Source organism: Rattus rattus, chromosome 4 (genome assembly GCF_011064425.1).
Source record: "Rattus rattus isolate New Zealand chromosome 4, Rrattus_CSIRO_v1, whole genome shotgun sequence".
Lineage (NCBI taxonomy): Eukaryota > Metazoa > Chordata > Mammalia > Rodentia > Muridae > Rattus > Rattus rattus.
In genome coordinates, this window is record NC_046157.1 from 140,192,841 (window position 1) to 140,204,528 (window position 11,688).

At 41.5% G+C, this 11,688-nt stretch overlaps 1 protein-coding gene across 1 annotated transcript in view; it reads right to left on the minus strand.

Moving 5' to 3' along the window:
* The window catches only part of Unc80 (unc-80 homolog, NALCN channel complex subunit), a 182,042-nt gene that overhangs the window by 21,888 nt on the left and 148,466 nt on the right, over positions 1 to 11,688 (minus strand). The window contains 5 exon segments of the mRNA XM_032901292.1: positions 1,867 to 2,073; positions 2,773 to 2,896; positions 4,047 to 4,172; positions 5,155 to 5,278; positions 7,459 to 7,659. Coding sequence (XP_032757183.1) covers positions 1,867 to 2,073; positions 2,773 to 2,896; positions 4,047 to 4,172; positions 5,155 to 5,278; positions 7,459 to 7,659 — 782 coding nt within the window.

The window sequence follows — 11,688 nt, forward strand, 5'->3', positions numbered from 1 at the left end:
GTTTAAAAGTTGAATGGGAAGTTGAATGGAATGAGAAATTTTTGTAAGTTTTTTATTCCTCGTCTCACATAATAAGCTCCCCTCCCCTATTGACTTCTGTTTCTGTGTTCCCTAACATCACATGTGTTTCTCTCCTGGGCCTGAAGTTTGTTTGAGCCTGACTTCTTTTGCCTTTGCTTATACTGGACTTCAGGGCACCCTTCTGGGCAGGCTTTGTGTACACACACACACACCCCCAACCCTGCCACAGTGAGTGCTAATTTCTTACAACACTCCAAACTCCAGGGACCTGTTTGATTAGTGACTTTGTGCTTGGTTCATACTCTCCCACCAACATTCACTGTGGTGAGCTGAAAATATGCCAGGTGAGATGGTCCTCGTTTGTGGTTTCCAATTGTCAGTGTTCCTTATGCTTGCTGCCAATCCAAGTGTGGTCTTTCCCACCGGTCTACTTCTTTCAGGGGCAATGAGTAGCTCTCTATTACTCCACAGGAAGGTGAGCCTTAAAGGCAGGAATGGGGCAATGGGTAAGTAGGAATGGAAGTGGGGAGAGGAATTAGAAGCTTGTAGGAAGAGAGAATTGTCCTCACATAATTAAAAATCAAGACAGAAATGTAAAGACATTGCCAGGGAAGAAAGAGAAAGCTGGCTGAGGAAATACCATCCCAAAACATCACCATGTCCTACATCTCAGGATGTCAACCCCAAGGGCTTTAAGTATATAGTTGACAGACCAATGAGAATGACAGTATATACTACCTCAGAGCAGTTGTTAAATTTCAGTGATTCTAAACCAGCCATCTCCTGTAACAGGCAAGACTTCCAGTGGAGGAATTGGGACACCATCCCAGTCACAAAACCTTTGACCTATAATTTGTCCTGCCTACAAGATTTGCTGGGGTAAAGGTGGCACAGAAATTGTGGGAGTGGCCAACCAAGCACTGGTCAACTTGAGATCCATGCCATGAGCAGGAGCCTATTCCTGATAACTACCTGGATGGCCAGAAGCCAGAGGTTGGCTGCCCAGAGACCTAGGATAGAACCAAACATGACTGGCAAAACAAAACAAAAGTCAATGGATTCCTAATGATATTCTGCTATATTCACAGATTGATGACTAGCCGAACTGTCATCAGAGAGGATGACAACTGATGGAAACAGATGCAGAGACCCACAGCCCAACATTAGGCAAAGCTCAGGGAGTCCTGCTGAAGAAGGACTTCAGAAGTCAGAGGGGTCAAGGACACCACAAGAAAACCCATGGAATCGACCAACCTGATCTCACAGGGGCCCACAGAGACTGAACCTCAAACCAGGGAGCCTGCATGGGACTGAGTAAGGCTCTTGGCACATATGTTCACAGTGTTCAGTTTGATCTTCATGCGGGACTCCTAACGATGGGAGCAGGTGCTGTCTGTGACTCTCTTGCTTGTCTTTGGGGCCCTTTCCCCCTACCAGGTTGCTTTGTTTAGCCTTAATAGAAGAGGAGGTCCCTAGTCTTCCTGCAACTTGACAAGCCATGGCCAGTTGATTAGTTGATATCCACTGAGTCTGGTCCTTTTCTGAAGAGAAACAGAAGAGGAGTGGATGGGGGAGAGTAAGACGGGAGGGTGTGGGAGAGGGGCTGGAGGGAGAGGAGGGAGGGTAAACTGTGGTCTGCAGTTGGGATGCCAAATAAAATTAAAATTCAAAAAACAATTAAAAAGAAAATACTCTTTGCCTTTTGACATGTATTTACTGAAGTAAAAGAGCCATGCAAGAGTGTTTCTTGCTTAAGTAGCTTACGTACCTTCTGAGCCAAGATGCTATCTTAGTAAATACATCCTTGGGGAGAGAAAAAGAGGAGGCAGGGGAGAAAAGACCTACCCAAATAAGCCGCCTGGCTGGTGGATTCAGCCAGCCCTTCCTTGCGCAAGTCTTTGCCTGCGTCCCCGGGGGTAGAGCAGTGAGCTGGAGAGCTCTCCAGCATGAAGTTCTTGCTCCTGGATGTGCTGATGATCCGAGGGGGCAGGAGCACGTTAATGACAGTCTGCAGCAGAAGCTGTACCTCAGGCTGCTCCAGCCACGGGCTATCTGAAGTGCATTTTGGGAGAGGAAGGGGGAAAAGTAACAATCACAAGGCAGACCTTCCATGTTAGACACTGACCAATGCAACTTCTTCCAGTTCAAAAGCAGAACACCTAGGAGTGTGGGTATTTCCTACCACGTATGCTGTCTTCCACATACAGCACAGCATTATCAGCACCTGAGGGTCACCATAGCTGGCATCCAAGCACTTGTATTGCTAGCCAGATCCCCTGCTTAAAGTTCTTTCTCTTTTCTATTGGCAAGTACTTAGAGTGATCGTGCTTACATTTGAGATAGGTTTTTCCTAGAAGAAAGGCCCCCTTAAGAAGGAAAAGTAAAGAGAACTTATTGATAGCTGGCAGCTACAGGATCTCTGCTAACAACAGTGTCCAGGCACCCATCCCTTCTCAGTGCATTGTACTTGAACTAATTAACATCTTAACATAAGCGAAACAATGTCCTTCTTCGCTCTACTGTATTAAAATCATTTTGAATAGGAACTATTTTTTTTTTCTAAAAGAAATTCTTGTCCCAGGTCAGCTAAACCAAATGAAACTATTTCCCAAACCAATGCCCACTTAAACCACTTAGATGCAATTCAACTGATGGCTTTCCTGGGGAAAAGAAAGGATAGAAGAAACAACACGCTGGTAGTTAGAGAACATGACAACAACGATACGTTTCCTTTAGTTAAGTTAGTCAGACCTTTGCTTCCAGATCCTACTGTGAGCACAAATGGGATGAGCAGATTTAAAAGCATCCCCTCCCTTCGCTCTTGATTGGTGAATGGGGAGATCACATGGCTTAAAGGAAAATCTTCTTTTAAAGCCTGTGCAGCAATAATAGAAAAAGAAAAGATTAATTGACCACTGTGTCCGCTGGGTGCACTTGTTTCTACAGAGTCGGCAAAGGTGCCTCCCCGCTGGCTGCGCCTGCAAACTATGAGTTCACGTGTAGTCTTTGTGCCACATGGCGTCTGACCCACACTGATGCTTTACCATTGGCTTCGCATAACAGAGCTACATTCCTAAAGAGACAGTAATGGCTTAAACGGTAGGTGGAGAAGTTTAATTCCCCTCAACTAATTTTGCTCTATGTGTTTACCAAGGAAAATGCCAAGTTGTCATTTTCTCCACTTGGGAGTTATTTAAAAATTCTTTAATACACACCTGGGCCTTCTTCAAGCCCAGGAGCAATAAAAAGAAGAAATATGTGATCTTTAGAAATAGATTATTAAGGTAAAAGTTAGGATGTTGTCTTTTCCCTTCTGCACAGTAGCCACCATCCTTACATTCTTTGAACATCTACCCATTTACTAGATGGTAAGTAGCCATGAATGCCAGATCAGTATGATTATAATGATAATTGTAATTATCATTATAAATTACCCATCGATAGCCAGTGTATTCTTTCCATTGATCACAGAGCTTTGAAACTGGGTGACACAGAGAAACGGGGAGTAGGGAATTTGTACCTTTGTTGTTAAAGTAGGATGGTGGTGTGTGTGTGTGCGCGCATGTGCGCATGTGCACTTAAAATAATATTCAACCCACAATTGTTAAAGAAAATACAGATATTCAAAGTCTGGTAGTAACACGTGAAAGAATTTTATACTGTAATTCTCTCTGAAAATAATCTTAAACCAGACTTTGAATACTATTGCTTCTTTTGATTAATAATTGTGAGCCGATTACCTATATGCCATTAGTTTGCACAGAGCTTCCACGACCACAGTGGTTTCTGTGGCTGTGCCAGGACTAGATGACTCTGCTATTTTTGAGATCTCAAGAAGAATTACAGAAGCACAACTTAGGGCCACGCTCAGGGCTGAAGCTCGAAACCTATCAGTGTTTGGAGGTGTTCCCACTTCGGTTTCACAGATTTTGCCCAGCCTTTGCAGAGAGAGAGAGACCACCACGATGATGGGGTGCCTCCACTGGCAACTTAATGAGCGTGACAAACAGGTAAGGCAGTCACACCTGTATCTGCAATGCTACAAGCCGGACAACAGCTGTGCTGAAGGGCAGAGGTGGTGAGAGATAAGGGCTGAGATGAAGAAGGGGTAATCCATCAGCAACACTGGAAGGTCCTACCACTCCCATCACCTGAAATACAAACAGAGCACATGACTAGCCTTGACCATTGCAATTTCATGCAACTGCAGTAAAGGAGTCTCATTCGCTATTAATAATAGGAACAAATTGGAGGTCTGGCATGTCATTCTCAGTCTCTCCTTTCTCGGTGCCCTCTGAGGCATGTAATGTCTGGAGTCAGGTCGGTCATTATACTGGATTCAGGCAAGGTTTTGTAGAATGTTGTTTACAGCTAACTATGTAGGAAATGAGAGATGGATAATTGGGAGACTGAACACTTACTGGTGGGTTCAAGGCAGTGCCGTCAACAATCCTTGGTGGAGCAAATACTGATAACAATGAGGATGGTCACAGCTCTATGTGCACTAAACTAGGCATTGCAACTACACATTGGTTGCCAAACTAGTTAAGCAGCTGATCCTACTGGATGATATGCTCTAGCATGGTTTTCACACATCGTACAAAACCTTGTGAGGACCGGACTCTAGATATTACATAAACAGTGAAGATAAATTTTCTTTGTATAAATCCTAGCCTGGCCAACTCATGGTGTTATTTGGCCCTTAAAAAAAGAAAGAAAGAAAGAAAGAAAGAAAGAAAGAAAGAAAGAAAGAAAGAAAGAAAAAGGAAGAAAAGAATAGCCTTCTTTTGTGTTTCTCCTCCAAAACTATGTCAACCCCTAGCCAATTGTGCAGACTCCACCACCCCACTCTCCAACTGGCAGCCCTCAACTCTCAACGCAACTTTGAGGTGATTGTCAAAGTAATGCATGGGAAGCAGCACCCCAACATCCCGCCTGGGCAGGGATGGGCCCCTGTATCTCCCATGCACCACCTTGAAATGTACCTCAGGGTTTTGAGTGTCACCTGAGCCGTCAGTGTTCACAGGAAGGTAAGGGGCACAAAGTAGCTGACCTGTAAATCTTCAGTTTAGAGAAATCAATAGCAGAGTTAAACTGTGCAAAGTTTCATAAGATTGCCACTTGGCTACTCACCAGATTGACACAGACATTGATCAGTGACCTAAGGTGAGGCAGGAAGGATATGATTGGCTGCCTCTGAAGTGTCAAACAAACCCCTTCAATCAAACTGCTGGCAGGCTCCCATTCAACCTGTCGCCTGGAATACAATATAGGAGCCATTAGCAACCTGGCTCCCTTCTGGAGACAATCTGAAACAAGTGAACGAGACAGTGATCCGGACATCAACTAAGACAGGACATGTGTCTGAGACAACAGAGTGTTTCCCATGGGGTGACGTTTACCCATGCTGTTCCAAAAGTACAGAGCACACTGGGAGGGGAAGAAGGTACTGAAAACGTAGCAGAGGCACAATCCTGCCCCACCGACTAATGAGACAAAATCTATTGAAGAAAAAACAGAGATGATGAATGGGTCATATTTTAAGGCCCCTGACGTGATTTTTGAGAGGGTTCCTATACTATCGACTCAGGAGATGTGAGAAATCTTCTAACAGAATAAATCCACTTCCAGCTGCAGTTCTGAGATCTATTTATCAGACAGTTCTTGGTACCATCAACTTTCACACCACCCTATCAATGGGATTTTTATGGTATAAGTCCTGTTAAAAGATGAAATTTGAGGAAAATAGTCTAAAAATTTCTCGTTGCTTCCTGGGAAAGAATCTTGGATTAATTTTTATGCTATTACAGATGGTACAGCACACAATCCAACCAGATTAATACAGCCTGTGAGTGTCTCAATCTCTAGGACTCCAAATTATGCAGGTTGGGCTTTGCTGATTTGAAAATTATTTCTAAGCCTACACTTGCTATGAAACTGCATCCTGTACAATGAAAGACTGGAGATGTATCCCAAGTGAGGAGACACTTACATCCTGGATGCCAAAAGCACCCAGGTCGTCCACAGGTCAGTTTCAGTCAATGCTTTGTGTGTTGAAAGGAGGTCACATGAAGAGAATAGAAACAAACAAATAGTGTCTTGACATCCTGATTTGCAGGTAAAGTTTCCATAGCTGATCAAAAGTGTGCATGAATCAAAAAGTTCCTTTGGGGAGGTGTGTCATTTATAACTGGCTGATCTATAGGACAAATGAGCCATTTTATGGAGATCTTTAATATCTTAGATGTCAAAGTACTTAAGAGAAAGAATTTATTTTGACACACACTCGTAAGACTTTATAAATGTTTGATCAGCCATTTACCAATAGATGCAAATGTTCTAAAGGGATTATTAAAGAAATCGTGCTTAAGAACAGGCATCTCGTGCTGATGAGATGGCTCAGCAGTTAAGAGCACTGATTGCTCTTCCAGAGGTCCTGAGTTCAATTCCCAGCAACCACATGGTGGCTCACAACCATTTGTAATGGGATCTGATACAGTGTATTCATATAATACCATAAATAAATAAATCTAAAAGAAAAACCCCAAAACAACCCAAAATCAAATCAAACCAAACCAAAAAACCCAGGCACCTCTATGCCACTGAAACAAGTGACCTTGATATAGTGTCTTGACATCCTTCACTATGGTACAAAATTATAGAAGAACCAGCACTTAGGCACTAGCCTGATATTGTTCAATTCTGTTTTTCTGAGAGTCCTCATGGTGGCATAAACATTCAGAGTGCTGGCTAATGTCCGTAAAACTTGAACCTTAAGTACCACAGTCTGAGGCAAAGTTGCATTGATTTTAATTTGAAAAGGTGGTTGGAGCTCTCTCATTCATCTGCATTTGAAGTTTCCATTCATCGGTTGTGAATTGTAGTGTCTCGCCAGGTAGGCTAGTGAAGTGGCATCAGCAAACTTGAAGGGGATGGATGGATATTTCTTAGGCCACCAGGACATCTCCAGGCTGTGACTGTGTTCATTTAATGCTCCACTGAGTAAGGTGAATGTCTGGGTTTGTTATCCGAGATTTTAAAGTTGCAGTTTGGTCGAGATCTATAAAAACCTGAATTTCTAGCAACCTACCCAAACTTGATAACTATATGAAATGTAGCACTTTTCGTATCAGATTAATGCTTCTCTTTTCCGTTGTGCTGGCTATTTGGAAGGCATTTGCTGTCTTAATTCAAAAGGGATTAAGTTGTGAGTTCCAATTTCTCTCTGAGAAATGGACAGATACTTCCTCAAGATGAACACATACATCCCTAAAGAAACGTGATTTCCTCAAAACAAATATGGTTATTGGGGAATGTATATTATCTATGAATAAATACCACCTGAAAACTTAATTAACCACTGATTGACCTACAGTGTTCAAAATGACAAATTTCTAACCCTGTGCTCTGTAATATCCGAGCAGGAAGCCTTCTCACCTCAAGGTGGGCATCTTGTGGATTTTGTTGAACATTCTATCCAGTCTCTTCAGAATGAGGATAAGAGCTGGCCTCACAGCCTCTGCTGACCAGTCAGTAATGGGAAGCATCTCCATGATGTAGCGTCGAAGGCCTCGGCTCTCCATTGTCTGGGTGTCATATGGTGCCAGCTTCAGAAGGGAGTGTGCAATTTCTGCCAGCCTAAAATGATTTTAGAAATAATAGAACATACCTTAGTGGGGCTATTTATACACAGCGTCATGCTAATCAACGTATCAACTTCTTTTTTTTTTTTTTTTGTTAATTCTTTTTTTTTCGGAGCTGGGGACCGAACCCAGGGCCTTGCGCTTGCTAGGCAAGTGCTCTACCACTGAGCTAAATCCCCAACCCCAACATATCAACTTCTTAACTAAAAACGTTCTCCCCAACATCCTTTAATTCTTCTGTTCTTCTCACACATATCAATTTAATGATATGTGCACATGTATAGTTATGGAGAATCATGGGATATTTCAGAGAATAAACACGAAGACAACTTAGAAAGATTAAGGACAGCTCAAATGTATCTAAAGAATGCCGCTTCTTTTTGTGTGTGACAGGTCTTATGCTACCCGGATTAGCCTTGAACTTGCTGTGTAACAGAAAATGAGCTTGAATATTATATTCTTTTGCCTCATCCTCCCAAGTGCTGGAATTACAGATGTCTGATATCATGCCTGGTTGTTTGTGGTGCTGGGAATAAAACCCAGGACTTTGTGTATGCTAAACAGGAACTCTGCCAATTTCCTACACCTTCAATTTCCAGAGAATGTAATTGTACACACACTGTATACACACACACACACACACACACACACACACACACACCAAAACAAAACAAGCACAAACTCGTGTGGAGATCTATTAATTAGAAGTAGTACAATGGGAATATTATACTTTTCCTTTTTCAAATATTAACTATAGCATTTTAATAAAGAGAAAAGTTGATAGCCCAGGAGAGGCAAAATAAAAGCTTGAAAGGCTCTACAGTATGACCTCTAGGCTCCACTTCAGGAATAATATCTAAGCCTTTGCCTACCCCTCCAATGCTTAGATGCCCTAACATGTATCCCATTGGACTAGCTTCACACATGGAAGAACTCGTTACTATCAAGGGAAGCCATTCTACCCTCAGAGGTCTGCACTCTTAGAAGCTGCTGTCATGTTAGGTCTCTAAATTGTCTCTAGTATCTTCTTGCTAGGCTTAATTATGAATGCACAAGTCCAGTTGATCGTCTTCATGGCAATCCTTCATAGCCAGGAAATAGTTCCTATCCCTTCATACGCACCGGCTTCACTCCTAACGGGCGTGGAAACCGTGTGTGTGTGGGTGCCGTAAAGAAATGCCTCAAATGGTCAGCACTTGGTATTACTTACATCTCTCATAAGCGTGTCACACAAAGATGATTCTTTCTTAGATGGCTTATATTCAGATAACGGCAGTTTTAGCCACATGGACTCTTCTAGATACCTTCACCTTATCCCTGCACATTCTCAGACACTCCACTGTAACAGTAACCAGTCTAGAGCAACTTGGGCTCTTGTAAGCCATATTTTATTGAAGACAGTGAATCAATATGACTAAGTGCATATTGTGTGGTTGAATAATCACTAGAATTTAGTTCTCTAAAAAAGATGTGCTTTAAAGATAGCTTTGGGACATGTTTTAAAAACAATTCATCTACTGTTAGCTTGAGAATAATAGAGCCAGAAATGAGGGGGGAAAAACCTTAGAGATTAATATGTAAGTTTCTTTAAACTTTAGTCATGAAAAATGGATTAGTGGTGAGCCTACAAGAAAGTTTCCTTTCATATGTTTTCAACCCTACCTCCATGATAGCATGTATTTGCAATCTTATTCCTGTTTTAAGAAGATAATCGTTACTCTGGGCCTTTTTGGATGGTAACTCAAGAGTTCTTCTCATTGAGAAGGGAGGGGAAGACGAAGAGCATGGGACAAAAGGCAGAGCAGGAGCAAGGAGGCAAGGATGACTGAGGTGGGGGAGGGAGAGAGAGGAAGGACAAGGACATGGCAAGAAATTCCTTTTGGCCAGAGAGTCTAACTAACCGAGAATATTTTCACTGAGAATCCTGAAATTAGTCAGATATTGTGCAAGTGCAGAGTATAGACTCCCTCAACACTGTTTCTTAGCTCTTTAGACTGATCCAAACTATTTGAGCAAACATCTTCCATGTTATTTGGAATATATAAGTCCCATTTCCCCTTTTACAGCCAAGTTTTCTCTGATTGGGTACTATTCACTCTTAAACTTGTAAATATGACTCACAACTCCAAAATTTATGATTAGTTTGACTTAACACACACACACACACACACACACACACACACACACACACACACACACACTGAAATGACAAGAAACGTTAATATACGTAGGCACCGGTCACTGTATTTGGATCTGTCCCCCTCGCAGCGTAACACAGAACCTCTGTATTCAGTCAAAGAAGCATACACTTGTGTTTCCTCAAAAGCTTGTTGTTCGGTTGTACATTAATAGGGGACATTCGGTTATATAGTATCTGAGTAACCCACTCCTCTCTCACTATCCTAGCTCCAGAAAGCTGGCTTGTGACAAATCACATATGACATAAATAATATCTACACGGCCACCCAGAGCTGGCCCCTTATCCATTAGAAAGGAATTGTGGATGACCCTGTTCATTGTATCACTCTCTTTCTTTTCAACAAATAGCAACTGGGAGACATTGCTTGTCCTTTGTTTTACTTATTTGCTTGTTTGTAGTAAGACTAGGATCTCCTTGTGTAGCCAAGATTGTCCCGGAACTGTGAAGACAAAACTAGCCTTGAACTTTGATCCTTCTGTTTCTTAACTCACTGATCACTGGGGTTAACACCATGGACAGCATTATTTTTAATAATTATTATTTCACCAAACAATGACTTTTCTATTCTATTAATGTTATGGTTTTATAGCATATCATATTTTGCTAATTACTTTAAGACTCCAGAAAGTCAGGCTGGCTGAAGAGATGGCTCAGTGGTTAAGAGCACTGACTGCTCTTACAGAGGTCCTGAGTTCAAATCCCAGCAACCACATGGTGGCTCACAATCGTCTGTAATGAGATCTGATGCCCTCTTCTGATGTGTCTGAAGACAGCTACAGTGTACTTATATATAATGAATAAATAAATCTTTTTTTTTTTAAAAAAAAGACTCCAGAAGGTCAATATCAAATTTATGGTTCACAAATAAATCTAATATGATTTCATACTAATTTTTGTGTCAATCTCATCACAAACAAAAATATTTACAGGTGGCACTACCTTTTTCCAATTTCTACTTAGTGTATTCTATCTCTTTGTATCATGTAGTTTAAATGTTGCCTGAAAATAATAAACAGTTATTATACAAGTGATTTTTAGTACTTGCAACAGTGTTATTTTCTTTTTGCCTTTTGGAATGGACTATGATAACTTTGAACATTAGGGATTTATTTTAAAGCCCTAATATCTAATATAGTAGATAACTTTCATTAGTGTTAATGTCTATTGTACCTTAAATCTACACTAAGTCCCAAGTAGTAACTTAGGGCTTGCTTAACTTTAGTGTTAGCCTCTAGAGGGCGCTCAAGGCCTCTCTAATCTTAGTTTTCCTTCCCTTACATATCCAAAGACTTATAGAACAGTCCTACAATCCCTAGACACATATAGACATGCACACAAATACACTCACACACAGGCACTGATACATAGATATATACAGATGTACACACAGAATTAGACAATCATATATAAAAATACACATGGATACACACACAGACACACATACTGACACACACACACACAGACATACACAAACACTGATACATACAGAGAAACAAAACACACGTAGACACACATAGACATGAATACTACGCAGACACATATGCACATGCATACTGATACAGACACACACCGACATACATACAAAGACACACACATAGAGTCAGACACAAACACTTACATATAGACACACAGGACACACACATATAGAGACAGACACCTAAACACACACACTCAGATGAACACAGACACATGGAGAGACACATATACACATGTACAGACATACACAGACACATACACATAGACACACACGCAGAAACAGACACATAGACACACACACATATAGACACACAGATACATGCAGAGATAGACACAGACAGACAGACA